The sequence below is a fragment of the Perca fluviatilis genome, chromosome 8 (assembly GCF_010015445.1).
Source record: "Perca fluviatilis chromosome 8, GENO_Pfluv_1.0, whole genome shotgun sequence".
NCBI classification, from domain to species: domain Eukaryota; kingdom Metazoa; phylum Chordata; class Actinopteri; order Perciformes; family Percidae; genus Perca; species Perca fluviatilis.
The window spans coordinates 15,057,339-15,081,759 of record NC_053119.1 but is presented as its reverse complement, the minus strand read 5'-3'; the positions used below and the strand labels follow the sequence as shown (position 1 = coordinate 15,081,759).

At 40.5% G+C, this 24,421-nt stretch overlaps 2 protein-coding genes across 5 annotated transcripts; both read right to left on the bottom strand.

Annotated features, from left to right (window-relative positions):
• Window positions 1–3,919: 3,919 nt before the first annotated feature.
• On the bottom strand, window positions 3,920–7,818 carry LOC120563605 (MOB kinase activator 2). Its single transcript, XM_039807880.1, has 5 exons — window positions 7,322–7,818; window positions 5,425–5,564; window positions 5,192–5,288; window positions 4,356–4,480; window positions 3,920–4,273 (listed from the first exon to the last, which is right to left on the bottom strand). The coding sequence occupies exons 1-5, from the start codon at window positions 7,402–7,404 to the stop codon at window positions 4,035–4,037; spliced, it is 684 nt and encodes a 227-aa protein (XP_039663814.1). The 5' UTR covers window positions 7,405–7,818; the 3' UTR covers window positions 3,920–4,034.
• A 591-nt stretch (window positions 7,819–8,409) lies between these two features.
• ppp6r2b (protein phosphatase 6, regulatory subunit 2b) lies at window positions 8,410–22,635 on the bottom strand. 4 transcript variants are annotated; one of them, XR_005639983.1, is made up of 27 exons: window positions 22,350–22,635; window positions 20,685–20,861; window positions 20,396–20,551; window positions 20,177–20,275; window positions 19,639–19,825; window positions 19,012–19,149; window positions 18,861–18,926; window positions 18,617–18,729; window positions 18,370–18,483; window positions 18,052–18,172; window positions 17,462–17,623; window positions 17,140–17,370; window positions 16,951–17,015; window positions 16,752–16,867; window positions 16,556–16,641; window positions 16,384–16,461; window positions 16,186–16,283; window positions 16,040–16,097; window positions 15,690–15,811; window positions 15,380–15,555; window positions 15,123–15,279; window positions 14,088–14,167; window positions 13,398–13,608; window positions 13,147–13,170; window positions 12,100–12,246; window positions 11,104–11,885; window positions 8,410–9,242 (listed from the first exon to the last, which is right to left on the bottom strand). XR_005639983.1 is itself a non-coding variant. In XM_039807877.1 (26 exons), the coding sequence occupies exons 3-26, from the start codon at window positions 20,521–20,523 to the stop codon at window positions 11,852–11,854; spliced, it is 2,811 nt and encodes a 936-aa protein (XP_039663811.1). In that variant the 5' UTR covers window positions 20,524–20,551; window positions 20,685–20,861; window positions 22,350–22,635; the 3' UTR covers window positions 8,410–11,851. The 4 variants fall into 4 exon arrangements, 3 of the variants coding, with proteins under 3 accessions (XP_039663811.1, XP_039663812.1, XP_039663813.1); XM_039807877.1 differs by having other exon boundaries at window positions 8,410–11,885; XM_039807878.1 differs by lacking the exon at window positions 22,350–22,635 and adding an exon at window positions 22,061–22,291 and having other exon boundaries at window positions 8,410–11,885.
• Window positions 22,636–24,421: the final 1,786 nt, after the last annotated feature.

Below are 24,421 nucleotides of genomic sequence, written 5' to 3'. Positions count from 1 at the left end.
TTCTGTGACTCAGCAGTTTGCAGTAATACCTTGTAAGCTCAGTTTCCAACACCGTGAACCTCAACTCAGTCCAACATGTGCATTAACACTGCATCTCCTATCTGTCCTAAGAACAAACCTGTTTCTGTTTGTGTGTGTGTGTGTGTGTGTGTGTGTGTGTGTGTGTGTGTGTGTGTGTGTGTGTGTGTGTGTGTGTGTGTGTGTGTGTGTGTGTGTGTGTGTGTGTCCACACTATCCAGTCTCAAACCCTCTCTGTCTGATCTCTTAGCTTCTCTTCACATTCAGGTACAGTCAGTGCAGCAGACAGGTTGAGAGAGGTGTAGAGACGAAAGAGATATACTTTCATTTGAACACACTTTGCTGGGCATTGAAATTACATGAAATAAATATTTTGCAACACAAGCTGTTTTGGGGTTTTTCAGTAGGCTATCAGTCATTTCAGTACTTAATCAGAAAAGCAGTAAGAGTTTCCGTTAAGTGTTACTTCCTAACAGCTTGCTAAAATTGTTATTAACACAGACATAGACAACATAGACCTCATATTACTGTCTTGTTAGCATCATTTTACTACTTTAAATTAGTCTCCTAGTTTATTACACTAGTATGGACAGTATATTCCTTGTACAAATATTGCTATTTTAATGGAATTGTTTAATCACTTTTACGTTGGAGACATTCTAATATTACAATACTGGTCAATGCTGAAACAATGAAAGAAAATCTTCATGAAAAATGTTCACACCACTTTTTTTCAGACATCTTTCATAACAATGTGGTGGTATTTTGATGCCTCTCCGTGGTGAAATATGGAACTACATGCTCACATAGGCCTAATCATTCATTCTCTGAGTGTATTTTCCCATGTTATCCTATTTAAGGTTTCAGGGTGAGTGGGCAGGGGGACTAAAAATTGTCCTGGTATACTGTAAAACATATCTCAATATATGATTCACATTTTTTGCTGCAGTGTCAAATCTGCAAGTTCTCATTTGTACAAATGCACTCGCTCTCTCTCAGAGAGAGAGAAGCAACTCCTGCATCTGTACCTGGGCCTCTAATGTGAGTACGCTGCTCCACTGACAATGAGTCAACTGAGAGGGACTTCATAGTCTCACTATTAGTTTGCTTTTAGCCCCAAATAGTCTTCCTGTTTTTGTGACTTACAGCAAAAAGCAAACAAATGCAGCTTTTATCTTGTGTCAGTCAGATTACCCACAGTGCTGTCTGTTCATACAAAGATGTTCTTTGGTAGCACTGTATTTCCAGAATTTGTCTCTTGATTACATTAGTAAATCAGCTATACTCTCATATTTCCCGCTTTGGAAATGCATTGATATACATACTTTATATTCACAAAGTCTGGGGTGCCTGTTATTACTGAAATTGCAGTGAATTCTGTTTTATTTTGTTTTGGAAACTTTATACATTTTTATAAGTGATTATAGATCTGCCCGCCTAACATCCTTTGTGGTAATGCGCCCACCATTTCGTTCCAACATTCAGATAGGCCTAGTGGAACATGATAAAGATCCCTCTTGTATTTGGGGAATTATCGTTCCAAGTTTTCCGTTCCCACAATGCTTGGGGGATGTAAACAGGAAGTATGTTGCTATGGAGTGTTCTCTTCGTCTATGGTTCTCTTAATACATCCATGAGTGTGCCTCTTGTTTGTTTTTTTTTGGCAAATTCGCATCAACAAAAGTATGCCGAATAAGCTATTCGTAGTTCTTTTTTGCAATCGACACATGAATGTACAGAAAAGTATCACTGGATTATTTTCAGACTGAAGAAAAATTAAAAACGTGATGATTCTCGGGCTACAAGGAGCGTCTTTTCCTTATTATTTCTAAGCGGATATATGGTCATTTATCCACGATGGACATCGGATATAATGGTATCCTCGGAAAGTGTAAGTCGCAGTGAATCCAAAAATATAGCTAAATATTGTGTTTGTGTGTTCAGATTTGACGATTTGTGACACAACTGCTGACTGTGTTGATAAACGGACCAAATGAACGGGCCAAACTAAAATAAGTAATGCTAAGTAGCCTACAGTAAGTCTTGCTTTTAGAGCACCGACATGCACCTATTTCTTTATCTTTTCCTCGTGCCTCTTTCTCAGTTAGCCTCAGTTAGTAACACTCCAGAGGAAGGTTGGAGTGACCTGGGGGATTCACTACTTTTAGGCCTACTAAGGACACTTTTATGGGGCGTGGTTTGCCAAAATGGGAACTTGAATTTGTGGATCTGGCAGGTAATCCTTACACCACCCTGCAACCCAGCAGCAGAGTGCAGTTGTAATGGATGCAGAAGTAAAAGGAGTCATTGAGCCATGAACTTTAATTCTGTGAAGATGTACAGTGCAACCCGTAAGTATTTTGAGCAGTGGCAAATTTTCTTTTCTTTTGGCTTCACTCCAAGATTTGAAATGAAACGATGACAAAGGGATACAGTAAGCGCTGACTTTCCAGCTTTAAGGGTCCTGCAGGGAGTTCATATTAGTGAGTAGTGTAGGATTCTTAGCCCTTTGATACATAGGACGGACTGCTTTTTCCAAATATAGTTACCACACCGTTTAACAATCTGGATGTGACATTAAAGCTGAAATTCAGCACTTTACCCTCATTGTCATTGTTTTATTTCAAATCCAATATGCTGCAGCCAGCAAAACAAACATTTAGAGACTGCAATGTTCTGTAGCTGACAGCGAAGGTTAAAAAATGATACATGGCTGAGGTCCTGTGCTGGCAGCAAGTGGTGCTGCTTTCAAACTAAAGATCTGGAGACATGCTGATATTACAGCACCAGCAGCAGGCCCAGCAGTTATTACAGGATCCAGATATATAAGACACATGAGATAGTTGCAGGATACAGAACTAAATGTAGAGACGTGAGACTGATAAAACTGAATTAAATAAAAGTTCCTCCAGTCTTTCAACAATCACTTAAATTTTGCTATTTGGTTGCTTCTAGATAAATCATAAAGTATGGTATTTGTTTTGCAATAAAAAAAAACATAAAATGGTCTGTCATAAATGTTTATTACAGTCATTCATAATGCAGATGCAAAGATAGCCGTGTCATTCCGTGCAGGTGCAGTAATTACAGTGTAATCACATTTTTATTAACACATCTTCATGGGTTTTTGCAAATGTTCAAAATATAAGGATGGCACATTTTTTCTATTGACTGTGAACTGGATGAGTCAATGTTTTTTATTACAGGGTAAAGCCTATGAGGAAGACATGAATGGCCTTGCAGATCTTCACCTCAACAAAAAATAAAATTGCATCATTATGTTAAAATACACTAACATGCAATAGTACAGTTTCACACAGTATCACAGTAACTGATGACAACTATTTACAACAGGAGGAAGATACTCCTTTTCTGGACTGATGGAGGCTACTGCTTTTTAAAGCAGAACAGATTCTTCCAAATACTCTTCATTAACAGTATTTTATTTTCTATTTTACAACTTCCAGACCTTTAAAAATCCATTCTGTTTAAGGTTGGCCCAGAGTGGTGAGAGACACTATATAGCTTTATAACAAGATATAATAAGTATATAAGTGTGTGATGAAAATGTAAGTGTACAATACGTGTGTTTGCTCTTTAGGTTCCGCCTAGTCTATATCCACGACGTTCCACTTCCGGGATTGATCCGGTGTCCATTACCTTTCGCTTTCTTTCTTTTGGAATTTTAAACTCCGGTGGATTTATGAGGACTATGGTTAACTACTCCTCAGATCTCTGCAGGGTAAATCCAGACAGCAAGCTAGACCATCTGTCCAATCTGAGTTTTCTGTTGCACGACTAAAACAACATTTGAACATGCACGTTCCACCAAAACAAGTTCCTTCCTGAGGCTATTTTGCACCGTGGCTCCGTCCGGCGCATAGACAATTGTAATTGGTTTAAAGAAATGCCAGTAAACCAGAGCATGTTTTTCTCCCATACTGGAATGCTGTGTGGACTTCCCAGACCCTCCTCCGCAGCGCTGTGGAGGAAGGTCTGGCAATGCGAGACTAGGTTCAGCCTTGCCGTCCCAGAGCTGTGATAAGGTCCTGCAGTGGCTCAGTATCCTCCGGCTCCAACAGGGCGTGCTGCCGGCAGAAGAGTGTGAGGTGTGTGAAGAGTGTGTTGAGGTGTGGGTGCAGGCCCATGGCCAATGTCTCTCTGTAGTGAGACCCGTAAATGTGAGCCAGAGTCCTGAAAAACAGCAAAAACACCTTCTGGACCAAAAAGACGAAGCCTGTCGGAAACACCGAACCTGGAAAAGAGGGAAGAGATAATGGCTTTGGGAATGTGGAATAAGATTCATAACAATGCAACATAAATAACATGCCGTTTACCTGCTTTCGTGGGGAACACGTCTTCATCAGTCAGTAGCTCCTGAATGTATGACATGGCATAGTCAAAGTAAAGTGGGGCAGAGCACTTCAGCTTCCTGCCGTGGTCATCGGTCCAAACATAAACCCTGACAACATCAACAGACAATTGCACAAGTCACAAAAAACTAATCTCAAGCCTAGTGAAACTTCTGCGACCATCCCATTTAATTAAGTGATTTAAAAAGTAACACAATCGATGCAGCAGAACCAGAGTTATCGTCTTTTTTTATTCCACATAATTCTTCTTCCTTCTCAAAACCTGACGCCTACATTACCCACAATGCGACTCAAACCTTTTCAAACTTGTCTTCAGCCGCAACCGACGCTGACTCAGGTGACATCACTTGAGGAAATGTATCAGATATCATATCACACAGCTCCCTCTGCAGTCACAAAGGCTTTATACAATTTTTCCACATATGCAGTAGTAGGCCTACTTCCCAAGACCTAACTTTGATATGAAAATTGGTGGTGTTCCTCTTTTAACAATGGAGGTGAATGCTGTAGAATTTCATTTGTGCTCCCCAAAACAATGAAAACAATATTCAACAGCAATTTGTCTTTCCAGAGACAGCCTCCCGGTTACTCAGGATAATACCCAAACTGCAATGTCAACAGTTGTCGTGGTTTTGGGATGATAAATTGATAACTGGTAGAAAGTAGTTGTAGTAATATAAAAAGGGTTCACCGTTGATATCTCAGAACCTCTAAAACTTAAAGTATATGCACGACAAGATACCATCAGGACAAAGTGAGAAAATGAAAGAATATGAGCAGTATAATGCTCAGTAACTTACGTATTGCCTGGTCCACAGGCAGTTGGGCAGGTACTGGGAGTGCAGATCTCGGAAAGTGCACTAGAGAACAGATTTATATGCTTGAAAAACGCCACCGCTGAAAGAAATCAATAAGAAGAAAATTACGCTTTGCACATATTCCTGTTTTTTTTTTGCAGTGTGTGGTGGAGGATAAGGAACAGGAGTAAAGGGGAACAAAGAAAAGTCAGCTGTTTTTAATGGGGTCTACTCACTGTTGCTGGCAAGCCACTCTGCCTTGTCGACACCAGGTGGCAGCGCTGTGAGGGCAAACATGTCTGTGTGTGTGATCCGCTGGCACACATATTGCTGCTGCAGATATGGACGCTCCTCCAGATTATTGTTATTAATTCCCCTTGGGGGAAGACAGTGCAGAGTTAATAAAGCAGAGACAGAAAGAGAAAGATAGGGAGACAGAAAATATCGTTGTGTAAAACAGTCGATAGGTCAGTGGATTAATTACTCCTGCTGCTGTCAGTAGATAACACGTTTTACGCTCTCTGATGCTCTCTCATCTGTCCGCCCTCTGTGGCTGGCACACACACACACACACACACACACACACACACACACACACACATGCAAACACATACAAACAGTGCTGTAACTGCAGAGCTGAAAGTCCAATAAACCAGCAGTTAATTTAACGCTGGCAGTCAATTCAGAGCCAGAGTAATTACTGTTGATGAAGCTCACTGCTGCAGTGGTCAGTGCCACAAAGCAAATGACTGAAAGGACTAGCATTGTGCATGATAATATACATAGCTGAGTGCTGAGGCCTGCTGGCTTTCCTTCATCAGTTGATATACCTACTGATAAGCTACAGGAGGTGCTTTATAATCAGTCACACAGGACTGGCGGCTTGGGAACTTGTGATAAGTATAGAGTGCGAGTGTAGTGTTTGCAAATGCTAACAGGTACCTGAAAGTAAAACTTGGCAGCATGATTTGAATAAATGCAAACAGGGACAGTGAGGTGACGCAGGTACGTGTGTTGTGATGAGGATGAGCGCTTTACTCTGTGTGATAGCTAGAGAGTTTTTTTTTTAAGATGGCACTTTGGATTTAGGTGAATATTAACAAAGTGTAGTGGAATCAGGCAGCTGCCCTGTCCGCACACGGCAGCTGAGAGTTTACTCAGTGTGACCTTGTCTACTGTGATACTGTGACAAGGGAAACACACTGCTTCACTCTCCCTGATGTGTGTGTGTGTGTGTGTGTGTGTGTGTGTGTGTTAGTTAGTTAGTTTAATGGTCTACACAGCAGGTCTTTGTCCAAACTAAAGGTCACAGGAGTTAGAGAGGGAGGAATAGTGACAGAGAAGAATGTAAACAGCTGTACAAAAGGTAAAGTAGTGCAAACCCTAGCCTAACTTCTCTAATGTCCACAGGACCTCCTTTTGTTAACATCCTGTTCTGTTTCAGCTTTATGGTATTAACACATTTCATGCCTCTTGGCTACCAGTTGTCAGCACACAAACACAATGAACCCGGAGCTACTTGTGTAATGTTGTGTTTGTGTGTAAACACACTCCTCTGTGCTCTCTGCTCCTGGCCATCTGTTTACCTTTACCTCTGCTGTAAGGGTGAAAAAAAACACCTGGCTCTAAAAGATCCATGCTAAAGAAAACAGAAACTATGCTAAAAACACACACACAGTCTTTTTTCGTCTTGGTTTAAACTACTTCTCAACATGTGTTCCCGCTGTTAGAGAAATCCACCATTACTGATGCCATCAGACAAATATGTAACACACACACAAACACACACACACACACACACACACACACACACACACACACACACACACACACACACACACACACACACACACACACACACACACACACACACATATATATATTTATCTGAGGAGCATTCCTGAGTAAACCATGTGCAGCCAGCTTTCTAGGCATGTTTCCGCCACACTATCCATTACTATAACAACATCTTACTTTTCTGTACGTTAATTTGTTTTTTTCACAATAGTGGATAAAGGTGACTATGGAAAAATAGAACAGCAAATGCAAAACTTCTTTCCAGATAGGAAACTGAAACATGAGTATAAGTGTAAGGCTGATGAAGAGAGTTAAGAGAAAAGAAATACAACTTACAGTTTTTCACTGCTGATGTCAGAAGGATGAAGAGTCTTGCGGTCTTCATTCGTAGCCGAGGGGTAACTATGGCAACCCCCCATGGCGTAAAACTAAGAGCAGAGCTGTTGGTCGTGCCAGCCCCACTTTTCCATCCCAAACATAATAACCCACACACTCCTACACACTACAGGCAGCATATGGGAACAACTGCTCCAGCACAAACATCTCTCAGCTCACAAATGAATCCATGCAGCTGACAAACACATAACACAAAGTTTTCCAGAACACACAACAAAAGTAGTCGAGGAGTTGAGAATTGTCTTCTGTGCCTCTCCTTTCGCTCCAGTGTCAGTGAGTATATGTCTCCTTTGTCTGGAGTCCCACACCCCACAGGCTCCTCCTCTCTCAGCTCCGAGCAGACAGGCAGGTTTCTCCACAACCCATTAAAGTACACAACAACTCCGCCTTCTTCCCCCTTTCCACCCTCTGCCTACATACTCTCTTTTCCACATGTATGCACACTCTACAGAGAGAGCAGACAGGTGCAGCTGACAAACTAAAGGTTGTTGAAGTGGAAAGAGATAGAAAAGGAGTAAGGCCAGAGAGAAAGGAGTAGAAAGAGAAGCTGGAGCAGCAGCAGGTGTGTTCGGTATCTCTGCTCCACTTGTAAACTATAGAGGAATGTGATGACATACATGATATATCAGAGCCAAGGAATGCCAACACACCCTCAGTGAAAATGCAATGGTATATAGATAGTGATCCAAGCTGAAAACTGAATGTGAAGTGTATGAACACAAAAGAATTGTCTTCAGCTCCTCCCCCACTGTTACACAACTAATTTCAGCTCCCAGCACAGTCAGATTGATGTGACAGCTAGGTTTATGTTTGCACTGTGCGGAGATGGTGTAGCATTAATTGTCAGTGTGGCTCACAAGTATAGGAGTCAGTAAGGAGCGGGAGGAAACATAATCCACTAGCTCACCTGCCACTATAGTAAAAAATGTTTTGCTTTTAAGTCCTACTTTCGCTTTCTGTTTGTACTGTATGTGTGTGTGTGTGTTACAGCAGGCTGTTACTGTGAGACAAACACAGGCTCATGCTTCTTCTTGGTGTGACATATTTATTAGGTTCGTATTTGAATGTACAAGCTAAATTGACAACAGGAAACAGATACATTACTCTAAATGAAAAAAAAGAAAAGAAAAACAAAACCCCCACCAGCATCAGTCCACTTTACAAAAAGGCATTTCACAACATGACTGTCTTTTGCACTTGCACTTCCCTCCCGACACACATACTGTACACACACACACAAATGTAATCAGCTATGATGCTAGAAAGATTTAAACTTTGAAATGGCCTCAGTGTAAGGTAACATACAATGGGATGAAGTAACAATTTAACACCCATTGTCTCTCAATTAAAGTTTTGGGCATACACTGTATAATACAGCACATGCCCTACGAGGTGAATGAGGCTAATGTGCAAACTTAATGGCACTTAAAGATGACTGTATTGTACCTCATGCCATTATGCATAACATCACACCTTACCCGTAGCTACACTGCACACGCACTACACTCTCAAGGTGGACACACACACACACACACACACACACACACACACACACACACACACACACACACACACACACACACACACACACACACACACACACAAAGGGTCAGACGCAGTGCTTGGTTTGGTGAAAGACAGGATGACATATTCTGATCCTGTACATACCCTGACAGAAAAACAGCTCTGTTTTTCTCCTCTAACCCTGACTTAAACCAATGTTTACTCTCTGTGCAGCTCCACTTCAAACAGCTCAAAGTGCTGAACGGATAAAAGGAAAATATCTGTGATCTTAGATGAATCTTCAAAGTATTTCTTTGACATGCGTTATCCTCTCCTACTGCTGATAACTCCATCACGACTAAAAAAAACAAAAAAAAACAAACATGAGAGGAATCAAACAAAGACTGCTTTAGATACCCAAATCTAGACATGTGACACCATAGCAAGAAAGGAGGCTACTTCACAGATATGAAACCCAGTTGCAACACTGGTGGGAAGACACACTTTGGCAGAAAGCATTGAAGAAAAAGTATTCTAAAGTATCTACATAATTCACGCGTTCAAGTCAAACATTCCCACCTCTTTGAGTGGGGAATAATGTGGTGGCACTTGGCACCACCAAATACAAACCAAAAGTGCTTCTTGAAAAAGTGCTTTTAAAACAAATACAACAATCTATGTTTATTGTTCCATAGGCATATATGCAATTAAAGTCAACTCCTGCCCTGAGAAAGAGAGAGCTGAGGAGAAGGATAAAGTAAAGCATGACTGTCTGGCACATGCTAACTTAAAGGATAATTCTGGTTTATTACAACTTGGGTCTTGTTTTTGCCATGATTTCTATCCCTTATGTAAGATGATTATACTCAACAGTTGAATGTTAATAACATAAAGACCGAAGAGAGGCAATCAAACTGGTTTTAAACAAGCCAGTCAGATTATCTAAACCAATTTAATGTGAGGCAAACATGAATGTGTGCTCATCCAAATGTTGATAGTATGGCTCCCATGTACGATTATTTTCATTATTGATTAATCGGACGAGTATTGTACTGATTAAAACAATTCATCGTTTGGTCTAAAAAAAGGTCAGGAAATAGTAAAAAATATCCAGCCAAAAGTGATGCCATCAAATTCTTTATGTTTGATTAACAGTCCAAAGACATTGTTAATTATACATTAGACAAAAAAAGCTGCAAATTGAGAAAATGAAACAGTAGTTACAATAGTTACCTAATATTTTTGTGTCAATCAACTATTGGATTAATCAACTCTAGTTGATAATAATCCCTCATTACATGGGAAAGGTATGTGCACATACGTAATATGATAAAGCATATGAGTTGAAGCAGTAGTTCTGGTATTATTTTAATGTTCACCTTCGTTTTTTTCTTCCTAATAAGATTGGTTAGACTAGTATTTTGTTTAAAACTGATGAATGAAAAAAAAAGACCCAAATTCTAATAAACCGGTATGATCCTTTAAGTAAGTAATACAGAGGACACACCGCAGACTACCGACTCACATTCACGCACACTCCCAAACCTCTATGTAGGAAGCATGTAGCAAAGGAACAGGAACTGATGCTGGGGTATTAACCGAAACACAGACATCATTATTGCCTCATTTCAACAGTACAACACACACATACAATACACACGTTGCAACCTGCAAAACAACCGCCTTTCCATACATTGGATTTATTCCAAAAATAGATATAATGTTTATATATACTGTTTACATTTATATTACGTTTACATATTACCAAGAATAGCCACAACCTAATACAGGTTTAAATTTCACAAATATTACATTAAACAGCTCTGAGGGTGATATGAATTAGTATGTGCACATCAGTGTTTTTTTTGCATGTGTGTATACATGTGTGTATAGCACTGTGTGCGTGTAAGTGTGTGTGTGTGTGTGTGTGTGTGTGACACAGGTGTGCTTTCTTTGTATCTGCATACCTCTCCTTTGACCTGAAGATGCACGCTGTACCTCAGACAGAGCTTAAACACACACACACACACACACACACACACACACACACACACACACACACACGTCTACACACATGGATACAACAGCACACACACCTCTAAACTACCGGAATCAGAGGTTTGAGGAGGAAGTGACACATAATGCTCTATAATCTGATGCTCCAAATTAACAAAAAGAGAGCATTTATGTTCCACATGATCAAAGCAAAGAAATCTTACTTGGACTGAAAAATTATTCCAGTAGCATGTATGAAGAAAAGAAAAAAAAGCCACATTTTTAATCACTCACACATTTGCACTAATGAAATGTCTGCCTGGCATGTACATTGAAATGCTGAAGAGAAAATGGTGGCTAGCTTTGCAAGCATCTTGGCTTTTGTAATCTTGGCTGATTATTTGAATACAGTCTTATTTACTAAAGTGTAAACAGTCAAAAGCTCTAATAGAAAGAAAAAAAATCTCTGGACAGTGATTTAGTGCCCAGACATGCTTAAACAATCTGAAATTTGATGCTGAAGGTCAAATTTCAGACCTAGGTATTTGTCTTCTTGAAGTGCAACAGCTGGCACTCAAACTTTTAGTGTAACCTCTGCTCATCACAATAGGTAAGAGTGTCGTCACTCTCCTAAGTCCAATGGGAAAATCATACAGAATTTGGCTTTGGGGTCTGGTACGATGACATGTTCTTTAAAACACACATTCCTCTTTGAAGCGGTTCACTTGTAATTATGTCATGAAGGTGCAGGAGAGATCAATGTACCTATGTGTAGTTATGTGTTATCCAGCATTCATACTGTTAAGGGCTGTTTGACCTCAACACTGAGCATCTTCAATTCTTTGGACACAAAAAAGGGCATTGGAGGGCTGCTAACAGGAAGCAAAGGTGGCATTGCTGTGTGTTGAATGGACAGGTATGTAGCGCGTGTGTGTGTGTGTCTGTGTGTGTGTGTGTGCCTGTGCTGCATCGTTAAGCCGGTCCATTAACAGAGGGCTGCGTCTCTCTGTAAGGTAAAAAAAAAAAAATGAAACACAGGATAAAGAAAATTCAGACAAGTTTAATTTTATCTGCCAAGGTTTTTGAGATATTTGCCACTGAGACTTCTGACACCACCCAAATTCATTCTTGGGAGGTGTTTTACCAAGGATTTGAAGTATTTGTTTTTATATGGTGATCTCACACCTGCTTTATTCAGCTGTATACAAACACACACTTACTGTGTGACAGCAGCCGACTGCTTAGTTGGACTGGTGGTAGTTGGGTTGGGACAGTCTTCATGTTTCTTTTTCTTTTCGCTTTCTTTCTCATTGCCTTTCTTCTTGTCCTTGATGGAGAGTCCCTCTACCGGTAACTTATCTGCTTCGCTGCAAAAACAACAACAAATAAAGCTGTAACTAACTAGTGGGGTTAGCCAGGGATTGTCACCTTAACTCGTAAGGTGACACCTAACGTAAAGAACAAACTGCAGATGCTACTTTCTGCTATTGGCTAAATGTTACCATGGTTGTCTGCTTTCAGCTGTCCACACTGGCTATTACCAAGCCCAGTGGGTACAGCAGCATGTGAATCCACTCTTCTGTTACTGCCAAAATATAGCTAGCTGGGATTGGCCAAAATCAAAGTGAGTAGGGCACACATCTGCTAAGGTTTGTGCTCAGGTAGTTACTCTCAGATTCCAAGTAGGATCTATTTAATTGTATCATGCTTGTAGGTTTGTTAGTAACTTGCTAATGTGTTGATTTGTTAGAATGTTGATATGCTGGATTGGTAGCAACTTCTGTTCATAGCATGCTATCTGACATTCTGTTAGTAGTGTGGGTGCTCTGAAAGAAAACAAATCATATCAACTTTGGCTTTATTAATGTAATGAATGGGACAAGAATGATCTGTATCATAAAACCACAGTGAGTAGTTATTACACTGCCCTCATCTTTAAGTGTAATTTCATAAGATAACAGGCCACTGTTAAAATGCTGAGTGGACGTTTAATGCCGGAGGTCATCGTCTGGAATAAAGGATAAGCCTTGCATCCAAACAGAGGTAGGTTCTCTACAAGCCACCAGTTGTGGGTTAGTATATTTTTTTTGTGATGAATTAGGCTTGTCCCGAATTATGGCAAGGAATTGTTATATCACATCCTGTTAAATGCAACGAGCAAACGAAAACATGTGGCACATCTGTGCTTATGATGGCCCTTTAAATCCTTTTACAATTTCAGGAACGCATTCCGCACTCCATAGCAAAGGACCTCAAGCACAACATACCGTCTGACTGCTGGTCTGAACACTCTGGAGTCAAGGGGAGATGAGAAAGGAGGAAACAGACAGGAGGAGGGCAATATCAGAAGAAAAACAGAGAGGTGGAGGTAAAATTGTGGGGGGGGAAGGTTTTGTGGGTGGTAAAGGGGAAGAAGGGCTCTATAAAAGCACTTACAACACTACAATAGGAGAAGGGGGACACGCTGAACCAATCAAGACAGAGCAGCTGCACATCATTTGTATGTGAGCGTGTCTACCTGCTGAAGACTGCCCTTTCATTTTTTGCGTCCACTGTGAGCCGAATTGTCTCCTTGCCAGCCCCCGTGGTGATGGTCTCTTTGGTGACCGTCTCGCCTGTTGCAGACTTTTTCTTTCCTTCTTCCTCATCGCTCTCTGAGCTGCTGGAGGAAGAGCTGTCTGATGCCACCAGTGGAGCTTTTCTCGCCACACACACACTCCACACACATGCTGCGGAGAGCGAGGGAGAAGAAATCATCTGACCTGAACGTGGATGTACGCTCATTTCCCTGGAGGTCAACTCATCTCAGAGGTAAGAGATTAAAAGGCAGTAGTAATGACCTGCCAAATGCATATACTGTAGGCTTGGGTCATATGACTCTATGAGCCTTACGGTCACATCACTTTACCTCAGCAGTTGGCCAACTAAAAGATTTTTGTGTTCTAATTCAGAGGAAATAAATTTGTTCCGAAATTGTGACTTTTCACGAATGGTGATTTTTGATTAAAGAGTAAACTTACTTTACTTACTACTGTTTGACTGTTTATCCTTTTCTTATATTAATTTTAATAAAAGAATAAAAAGTTAATTGTGGTATAAAGTCTGTATTTGCAATTAATTAAAAAGTTAAAAAATAAACATGTGACGGAGTTTTTTTATTAAAGCCCATTGACTATGTAGTTGAATCTGCCATGCAGCAGCAACTTACGGTTCTGGTTTGATTTGGTATTGCCAGATCCGCTGAGCTCCGAGTCCACAGGAGAGCTGCATCTGGGGCCTGTTTCAGAGCTGGGGACATAAGTCACACAAATAAGAAAACCTGCAGAAAACCCAGCACAGTTATTAAACTACAGACACACAGCCATTGTAATTTAAGGGTGAATTTGTCCCCGTTATAGTGTGTCTATGGTTGCCTGTGCAAAAAAGTTTAAAGTGCCCATATTATGAAAATAAAAAATCACTTTTTCTGGGATTTGGGGTGTTATTTTGTGTCTCTGGTGCTTCCACACGCATACAAACTTGGAAAAAAAAAACATCCATGCTGTTTTGAGTGAGATACGGGTTTCTGAATGTAACCTGCCTTCAGTCTCCAGGTGAGCTGTTCACGAAGGGGCTAACCGCAGCATGCTAGCTCGTTCTCAATGGCAAAACACTGCTACAACACACACTAGTTCACCATAATCTACAAAAGAACTACTTACATGTCCCTGTTCTGCAGGTATTCCACGCAAAGTTGGAAGTGCGCCCTCGTTTAGAAGTCTCCCGGCTAATCCTACCTTGTAACTGACCGAAGTTGTTTAAACAGCTAGCTAGCTGGTATGATCCTTACCTAGCTACTGCGCATGTGCGACTGCCAACAAAGATGTTACAGTAGTGAGATGTCTCACTCTGTAGCTAAAACAGAGACCTGAACACAGGGTGAAAAGAGGAGCTGCAGCAATGTGCAGTGCAACAAAAATATGGTGTTTTTTGAAAATTAAACCATTTAAACCTATTCTGGTACAACCTCAAAATACAATTATGAACCTGAAAATGAGCATAACATGGGCGCTTTAATTCTTTAACAAAAAACAACAACTACAGGAATGCTTTTGGGGACAATGGGTACAACCAAGGTTTGAAAGTTCTATGTGTTTAACTTTAAGCTGCAAATAAATGCCAGATAATTATGCAAACTTGCATTAAGCTTTAAGATGCAATTTCCCAAATAAGCGCCTCATGTTTAGACCACAATCAGACTCACCAACAGAAAGGCTGGAAGTCAGTGAACTTGGCCCATCCTTTCTCCTCTGCCTCTGTGGCAGCTGGTTGGGAGGCTGGAGTGTCCCAGGCAGAAAAGCCCACTCCTGGTGCAGGAGCCTTTGAGTTCACCTCCCCGAAGTCTGCTATCCAGCCAGTGCCTGAGTGTGAAAAGCACCACACACATGCTTAAAACCTGCTTTAGCCCTAACATATAGGGCAAAACAATTATGCATTACTGTAGAATATAATATGTCTCACTCTTTGTTGCCTCAGTCTGGCCCTGGTTTGAGAAAGGATCCAGGTCATCTTTAGGATCCTCTCCTTCCTCAGAGTCTGAGTCTGCTGCTCTGTCAGACGCCTCAGTGCCAGAAGCTGCTGTCATATCACAATCTTTACTGGCTGCTGGGCTCTGGGATGATCGTGACCCACCAAACCTTGAATCAAACAAAACGTTTTAGTACGTTTGGTTGAGCAAGGGCAATTGATTACATTATTCCCAACCTCAAGCATAGTGCTGAAATAAAATCCAGAGCATTTATAGCATCTGTATTTACTGTTGTGTGCCTACCTGTTACGGGACTTGGTTTGTGTTGCAAAGTTGATCTCTTTCTCCTCCCAAATGTCCTCTTCATCATCATCAAAGGGATGAATCCTCTCCTTGGAACAGGCCTCAAACACAGCTGTATTAGCCTGCAAGTGGACATATAAAATGTGTCAAGTTTAATCAGTGTACACTGACATTCCTAATGCTGCATGACACATGCTAAGATTAAGTTGAAACCTGAATTATGTGGTTGTTTTAATTATTTTCTTATGGTTCCTAGTTAACAAACACATGTACAGCCCCAAAGCATTACAGAAATACTGCATAAAACAAATTAGCAAATAAATTTGTGTAAATAATCTAAATAAACTCACAGTGTCCTGGCCTGCATCGATATTGATATTGATCTCTGCAATTCGGTCAAACGTTGCCCTGCCACAGCAGTAGAAATCACTCAATTGACACACAATAACAATAGTTCACTTCACTGTCATACAGAGAGGAATGTCAGTTCATTTACCCAATGCTGTCATCATGATCAGTAAACTCCTCATCGTTAAAGCCAAACTGATCCACAAAGTTAGCTGTCATCTGCTGGATCTGGTAGTCTGAAAAGGCCTAAAACACATTTGAATTAGATTACCATTTCTGATAACAGAAGCCCTCAATATTGTGTGTGTGTGTGTGTGTGTGTGTGTGTCTGCTTTTGTATGTGTACCTGCTGTAGTGTCAGCTCTTTAGGGAAGGGGCTCTCCATATCATCCTCTGAGGAAGGGCGTGGATTTCCAGTGCCAATCTGGACATGGAAAAACCATCGCAAAGGAAGTTTGAGTGCTGGCGTATAACAAACAACTATTATATAATGTAGATGAGCATGTGTGTGTGTTTACCAGGTCTATGGTGTTCTTCCTATTAGTCTCTGACAGGGTCTGGTCTACAAAGGTTTCCCAGCGCCCTCTGTAGTCCTCTGGTAGCTCTACATTAAAAAAACAAAAAACAGCAGCATTAAGTAATATTTCAGTTGAGTGGCAATTGGGTAAATTCCTTCTTTCACATAGGAATGTGAATTCACATGTCCACACACACCTGTGATGAGGCTACTAATCTGTGTGTGAACCGGGCCCTTCTCCAGGTTGTGGACTACTGTGTTGGCAATCCTGGTCAGATGTCCCATGTACCCTCTTCTCATACCACCTTCTGACCTGAAAAAGAAGTACCACACTTACCCCATAGGCTATACTGTAGTCTGTTATCAAAAACAACAGCATGCCATTAAGTTCCTTACTGTATTTTATCATTCTCTTCCCAAGCCTCCAGAATCCTCTGGACAAGGTGGCAGTGCTGGAACAACTTTAGGGAGAGAAAAATAGAGTCAATCAATTGTTTTAATTCAGAAAGAACCACCGCAGTGGCTTTTCCGGTAGATTCAATGTCATTTAAGCCTCTTGCTTCAGACACAAACAGAGACACCTACATGAGTCACCATTAGATTGTGTGCAGAGTTTTCAGGGCTGGCTGAAGGTTCAGAAAGGGTATCAGTCAAAGCCTGCTCTTGTGAAGCATCTTGATGAGGCTTGACATTTTCCTGCGATCCCAAGCCAGGCTGAAGTCTCATTTCATGTGCACAGGGCCGGAGGATGGCAGCAACACAGAGCTCCACTTGGAGGTGCAGAAAGTTGTTCCATATATACTTGAAGAACAAGTCCTGAAAAAAAGGCATATATATTGGGACATTTAAAATGTATCACTTTCTCAACATTGTGCTCTGAAAATGCAGCACGTTTTGCTCATCTCACCAGTAGCAGGTCCATTGTATTGAGTCGGCAGAGTTCCTGTGCTACGACCGCGTGGCTAGCAGAGCTGGTATACAGCAGAGAGGCCACCAGTCTGGCTACGTGAAGACGCGTGTTCCCTAATGGTTCCTCCAGCACACCGAGAGTAGTCAGCATGGGATTTCGCTAAAAGTAAGACAGATGGAGGGCATAGAGGAATTGGGAAAACAGTCTGAAGGTTCAGCAGAGTTTTGTAATACAGGTGATTCTACTGCACAACAAATAATATCTAAATGGCAAAGAATCAAACATAACTATTGAATAATGGGGTTGCCGCAGAGAAAAAATAAGAACATGCTTGATATTTATAGTATGTTCTCACTCTCTGCAAGTGAAAGAGCTTTCCCTTATGAGTTTTGGTGTGGGACAAGCCTTTGATTAATGTTTGATGCTTTCCATATTGCCTGGGACTAGCACCTGGATGAGTTATACTGCTGTGCAGGGAATCTCTGATATTTCTATTGATAACTATCATTAATGTGTAGCATGTTATCTCATACTACAAGAGATAATATTAAGGACCTATAGATGATTATATATATTTATTTACGTACCTTGGGTGGCTTCAGAAGCAGCTGGTGGAAGTGTATCAGGTGTGGTTGGATGGCCAACAAAATGCTGCTGTTAACAGTGTAACTTTTCTCAAATCCCTGAGCATCCATAACACCATCCACCCTGTCATAAAAACAGTCCCAACACATCAAAACAGGAAACAGATGGATAGAACATGTAATAAATGGTCACACAAGAGAGATGTGACTATCTTCACCAGGATAGGGGTCAAATGAAAAACCATTAGCGATCCTCACAAATTAAGACTAGGTAGTATTATTTATAGACAGTTTAAAATTGCTTTAAAGTCTCACACTCACACAGGCCTCCTGATTTCCAGTAATGTGAGAAGAACTTGAATTCCATTGATGATACAGCTCTCAGTACTATCTGCTGAGAACATATTCTGCAGCAACTGCTCCACACACTCTTGCCTGTGAAACACAATGGAGTATGTGATTGCCTCCACATCCTGTAAAGAGAAGTGCGAACATGTGTATGTGTGTGTGTGTGTGTGTGTGTGTGTGTGTGTGTGTGTTTGTTTGTGTGTCTGTCTGTCTGACTTACGACTCCAGCACATTCAGCAAAGGGTCAGGCTGTGAAATCTCTTGGAGCTGATTGGCCTGGTCTCGGCTTAGACGAATGATGTCACACAATGTCTGAGATGCATTGGACTGCCTCTGTAAGAGAAGAAAAAAAATACAGACATGAACATTCAGTCCTGTAAATTTTCTATTCAGTCTGAGTGCTAGTGATAGTATGTTTTAGCACAGAAATGCGTTACTCATTAATATAAGAAATGCTCGTCTACCTCTTCATCTCTTTCAGGGTGAATGAGCTCTACGAGTCTCTGGGCCAGCTTCTCTTCATTCAGCCACTGTTGAGAAAATGCACATTATAACTGCAAACAATATCAGTTTGTTTTGTGTAAAAGTATGAATGTGGGTCCATTTGTCTCATACAATAAGTGTCTCAAGCCGAAGAGGGGGTGGCTCCACACAGCTGATAAGTCTTAGGAGCACATCCATCATGGCTGATGTATCAATATGCTTCAGGACCAAGGAAAGGAAGCCATCCTTCTGTCGCAGAAAACTAATCACCTGAACACAACAGAGAGCAGAGGAAACACCATGACACAAAAATGATACAAAACTGAAAATAGGTGTCCAGACTTAAATCAAGAAAAGGACATGGACAGGAACCTAGCTGTCAAAGATTTTCATTGGGATTATTTCTTGGATAGAAAAAAAATGATCGTGAGTTGTTTCTGCAAAGAGTATCATGGACCAAAGTGATGGTCAAGATTATGAAGGGCACCAGAAACATAAATATCCATTCAGAATGTCACAGCTTTTGGGACAGTTTTCAAGATATGTTGCTCTGGACCAACCAGCTGAAGAGAAATGAAACTTTATAGCTATCTTGGCTGAGAGTTATTCCCAGTGTGAGCAGTTTCCATTATCTTGCTGTAAGCACAACTCAGACTTCATGAATTAAATCACGACAACACAATAACACAGCTGGCATCGTCTCCAAGTATGCCCTTTGATTAAGCTGTGTGCGAGTGTTCGTGAGTCGGTGTGTGTTACCTGCTCAGTCTTCCGTGTGATGAGGTTCCCAATTGTCTTGCTAAAGAAAGATGCCAGGAGGGGGTTAAGTGGGGATGGCTGCTCCAGGAAGGCATACAGAGTTTCCAGCAGAGGCTCCTCATTACCCAGCTTATCATTGATCACTCCCACGTCACATGTCAACAGCTCACATGCTATATTGGGATACCTGTAATTAATGAAGAAAACACACCTGGCCGTAAAACCAAGCACAAACAAAACTAATTCTTACTTTCTACCTTAGTAGTGCGAAAGTAAAAAACAGGAGCAGGAGTGTCCTGCTTTTCACAGCTTGATAGGCCAAAGGGCCAATTAAGTAGTTTTACATTTAAAATTCATTATCAATAGTTTGGTTAAATGGTTGCATCAAAAATTTGATTTCACAAATCTGAGCCCACTGAAGCTCTCATCTTTACTACAAAATGGCAGGTAAGAGATATGATGTAGTGCAGCACCAGCAAAAACACATCTTTCCCTGGATACAATATACTACATCAGCACATTCTACACAACCACCTACTTGAAGCGCTTTGTCTCCTCTACACCAGCAGGGGGCTCTGTAGTAATCATACGGACCAGGTCCAGCATGCACTGGTTCTGGCACAGGAACAGGAGAAGTCTACAAATCCATAATGATGAAGAAAAAAGCACCAGTTAGCACCAGCAGGAATAACTGAAAATTAATAATATGTAATAATATCATGTGCTGCAGATATGCTTAAGCTAACAATAAACAGACCTCCTGTTCTGGGCCTTGCACTCCTGCAACACATCTTCCTCATTCATGAGCTCAATGAGCGTGACATCCTCCTTGTCCAGTAAAGCCTCCAGGTGAGAAGATGTATGTAAGTCAAACTTCCAAAACATGGCTGACGTCACCAACACTTACACTTAGCTGTTAACAAAAAGAGAATGTGGCATGGTCACTATCATGACCGTGTAGCAAACATGTACAAGTTAATGACAATTTTCAATTGTGTGCTGAACATCAATTCATTTTGTGATACAATATGAATGTATGCTCTTACATTTGGACAAGGAGTAGGATCCTCAGTCAGACTTTGCTAAACAGCCATTTGTCTTACTGACATTGCATGCCCTGGACATCAATCAGCATCGGCAAATTCACACAATGAAAACACAAACACACCCACTTCATTCATACTAACAACAGACACACAAACCCAGGAGAGATTGGCTTCAATCTGGTAATGAGAAAATAAGAAATAACAAATGTTACAGAATCATTTCCAGGAAGACTTACTCTGCCTTCCTTAGAGCCAGAAGAGGAGTTAAAGTCAGCACAAGTGCAGAGACTAGGCTTGCACTCCTCTCTGGAGAGAGCAGGAAGCAATGCATCTGTAACTGAGTTAGTGCAGCACATCTGTGTATTGACATTACCCAGCCTGCTTTGAGAATGGCCTCACACATACAGTTACATCAGCAAGTAATGACTGGAGTGAAAATAACATTGAACAAAACAAACCCTCTGCAGGAAGACACTTAACAGTGTGCAATATGAATACTTTGTAAACTGCTGTTTACATAAAACAAATTTATCACATAGTGAATTGGGTGAAGACTATTGAGTCTTGCATTAGCTGACATCTGTTCATACAAAGTGCAAACTTAAGACAAGGTGTTTTTGGGGATAATGACAGTTGACCACTGTTTAAGGCAGACAGGAGTTATCACTGGTCAATGGCTTTAAGGGAGGGTTCTTCGCCTTACATCCCCCTGAACCAAAGCAGACCACAGATACAGTAAAGCATCAATTTAACTAAAATTGGCCTATGATTCAGACCATCATCCATTGGATTAAACAGTTGATTATCATGATAAACATGCTGCTTATCCAGCATGTGTTTGTCTAAATTGTGAGAAAGGCCCTGAATGAAAATGGATATGATCTCGGATACAGCAAAGTCAGCATTCACACACTAGAAGGTGTAATATAAATAAATGTGGGTTGAACATAACTTGCTCATTTCCAAGCACCATTTTAATGTATTGCATAACAATAACGATCTCTGAGTATGCTGCCCTAGTGTACCCATATCTTCAATAAACATGGTAAAGCTAAACAAAACAAACAGCTGTTTGTCTGTTTAAGCTCATTATTTCCCCACAGCTAGATAAGGATTTTAAATTCCATACAACAGCACAACAGTCAGCTCTGAGACAGGCCTTTCTAGCGTCCTAAGATCAGCTGGTAGCGGTTACTGTTAGCTAGCAACATGTATTAGTTATAACAGAGTAACAACTATATCAGCGTGAAGTAAGGTTACTTATCTTATCCAGACAGGTATCTTAACTTCACGCTAAATTAGTTTGACGTTACCTCCTGTTACCAGTGCGTTTTACAGCGTTTAACGATGTTTAACGAACGGTGCATTGCACTTACCTTGCATGCAGGTCATTAACCAGCCCGCTAGCAATGTCTTCATCATGTTTCTAACGTTACCTAACTATTTTCAATACTGTACCGGTGACAAACGATGTTTATATTAGCTATATCAAAAGCTATCCTTGGTCCGTTATTTATCACGGCTGCGTGGCTAGGTGGGACGATGATTCAGACCTAACGTTAGCAGTAAGTTACCGTCTTTCCGACCACTTGACAGAGATGCAGCTCGCACAGGGTTTACGTTAGTTCACATATGTTTTTCTCCCAAAAGACAAGCGACTGTTACCTTTTATCCATCATTCCTATCGGTCGTCATCTACAAGCTGAACGGCAACTCGGCGACTTTGGCTGTCAGGTCATCCGGAGGCCCATAGCTGGCTATGAAGTGCGTTGTTAGCTGGAAGATGCTACCCTTCCCCGGTTGCAATCTCATTTACACACTGCCGTCGCACGGTGGATGCCTGCCGAGCGGCTGTGTTGAACTACAGTATGGTGTGTTGACACTGTCCAAATTACACTTCAGCAGGCAGTCAACAAAAAATCTGTCAGATTTGGAAATCAAAATGGCGGATACTTTAAACGTAATCAAAAGTTCAGCTGTCCATCAACTGTGTTTATTTTTTCATAGTGTGCTTAATCAAATGTAATTTTGTTTATTTTAAATTGTTTAATAACTGTTAGGTGTTTATATTAGATATGTTATATATGTGATGATTACATTGTCCCATTCTTGTTTTGTAATATTAATGTTCTTGATTTTTTGTGTGTTTATAACCAGGCCTTATTTATTTGCGGTCAGACTGAAAAAATGCTGTCAGGAGCTGGGTGGTACAGCATCAAGTAGACTGATGCAGTAACATATTCAGATTTATTTCAGCATTATTTTATCATATGTGCACCTGCACTGTGGAGGTATCACATAATACCGGGCAAAAACCAAAGCAGAGCCCATGTACTTTGTCTCCATATAGGTCAGTGGTGGAAGAAGTATTCAGATAATTTTCTTGAGTAAAAGAAGAAATCCCACAATGTATAAATACTGCATCGCAAGTTAAAGGCAATAAGTGCAACAAAATGCACTTAAAGTAGGTTTATCAAAACTAAAAGTTCTCATTTTGCAGAACACCCCCTGTAAGAGTTATATTATTATAATTTTGGATCATTATTATGCCTAGCCGTATTTCAATATTGTTGGTTGAAGTGTATCTCATTTCAATTGCTTTAGCCTATACGTTTGGATAGGGTAATCTAAAATAATGAACAATATTTTATAAATTGATATACATGTTTGGTATGCAAATGATTAATATGAAAAGTAACTACAGACTATAGCTGTAAAATATGTTGTGGAATAAAAAGTGTAATATTTCCCTCTGAATTGTAGTGGAGTAGCCTAGTATAAAGTCGCATAAAATGGAAATACTGTAATGTACAAGTAGCCTACTTCTATTTTAGCCTACTTAAGAATAGTACTTGAGTAAAGGTAGGCTACGTTACTTCCCACTACTACTGTAGGCTTATGTAGTTCCTTAGCCCTTAAGTATCTGCCGAAAAGTGTTAATCCCTACAAATGTGCTATTTGAAAAATCTGATGCAGTATACCCAACAGGAGACATTACCTTTGACAGCTGCAAGTTTATTGACTCAAATTCCCCTCAGGGTTAAGTTGCTATATTCTGGTATAGAACAAGCAGAAAACAGGGGCTTTATGGTTGTGATGCACCGTAAGAGTCTGACTGAACCCAGATATAACCAAAATTGGGCCACCATTTTCTAAAGGAAAATCTCCAGTGAATTTAGACAATTTATTTCATTGCTCTCTATGGAGTGGGCTTTCCGATTTATCTACCTCAGTTACATTTTGCTCTTCTCCATATGGAAACTCCAAGATTTGGGGATATATTTTTAAAAAGCCAAATTCACTCATAGTGAACTTTAACTCTGACATTTTTACTGCCACTGACATTCTTTTCACTCTGACATTGCTCCATTAATGCATGCATAGGTCCTGTTTGTGCATATGTGTGTATTTCGGGCCTGTGTGTAATGTGTAAACCTATTTCGAGTTTAAAAATGTAATTTCACCCCTGGGGATATAAAGTCTTCTTCTTCTTAAACTTAAACTTCTTAAGCTCCTGATTGCCTTTCTCTCACACACGTCCCCATGTTGTCTAGATACAAACGCAAATTTCTGGCGGTCAGAAGACAAATTTGAATATAGGTTTGTAGCAGGTGTTTTTCTGCATGCATTCTATTCATCCAGTCTAAGTAAATATAACGTTACAGCCATTTCAACCTAATGTTGGAACTCGCATTTTAACATACAGCGTTAATATCAGTAATAATTAAAAGTGCCGT

Bases quoted from the DNA above. Each gene is read 5' to 3' on its own strand.
- LOC120563605 (XM_039807880.1), bottom strand. From the start codon at position 7,404: ATGGGGGGTTGCCATAGTTACCCCTCGGCTACGAATGAAGACCGCAAG. The intron at 5,565-7,321 runs GTAAGTTGTATT...TCTTCCCCCAAG, and splicing joins GACATCAGCAGTGAAAAACT to GGGAATTAATAACAATAATC. The intron at 5,289-5,424 runs GTGAGTAGACCC...GATTTCTTTCAG, and splicing joins AGAGTGGCTTGCCAGCAACA to CGGTGGCGTTTTTCAAGCAT.
- ppp6r2b (XM_039807877.1), bottom strand. From the start codon at position 20,523: ATGTTTTGGAAGTTTGACTTACATACATCTTCTCACCTGGAGGCTTTA. The intron at 17,624-18,051 runs GTACGTAAATAA...TCTTACTTTTAG, and splicing joins TGCTTCTGAAGCCACCCAAG to CGAAATCCCATGCTGACTAC. The intron at 14,168-15,122 runs GTGAGTCTGATT...TTATGTCCCCAG, and splicing joins GACTTCCAGCCTTTCTGTTG to CTCTGAAACAGGCCCCAGAT.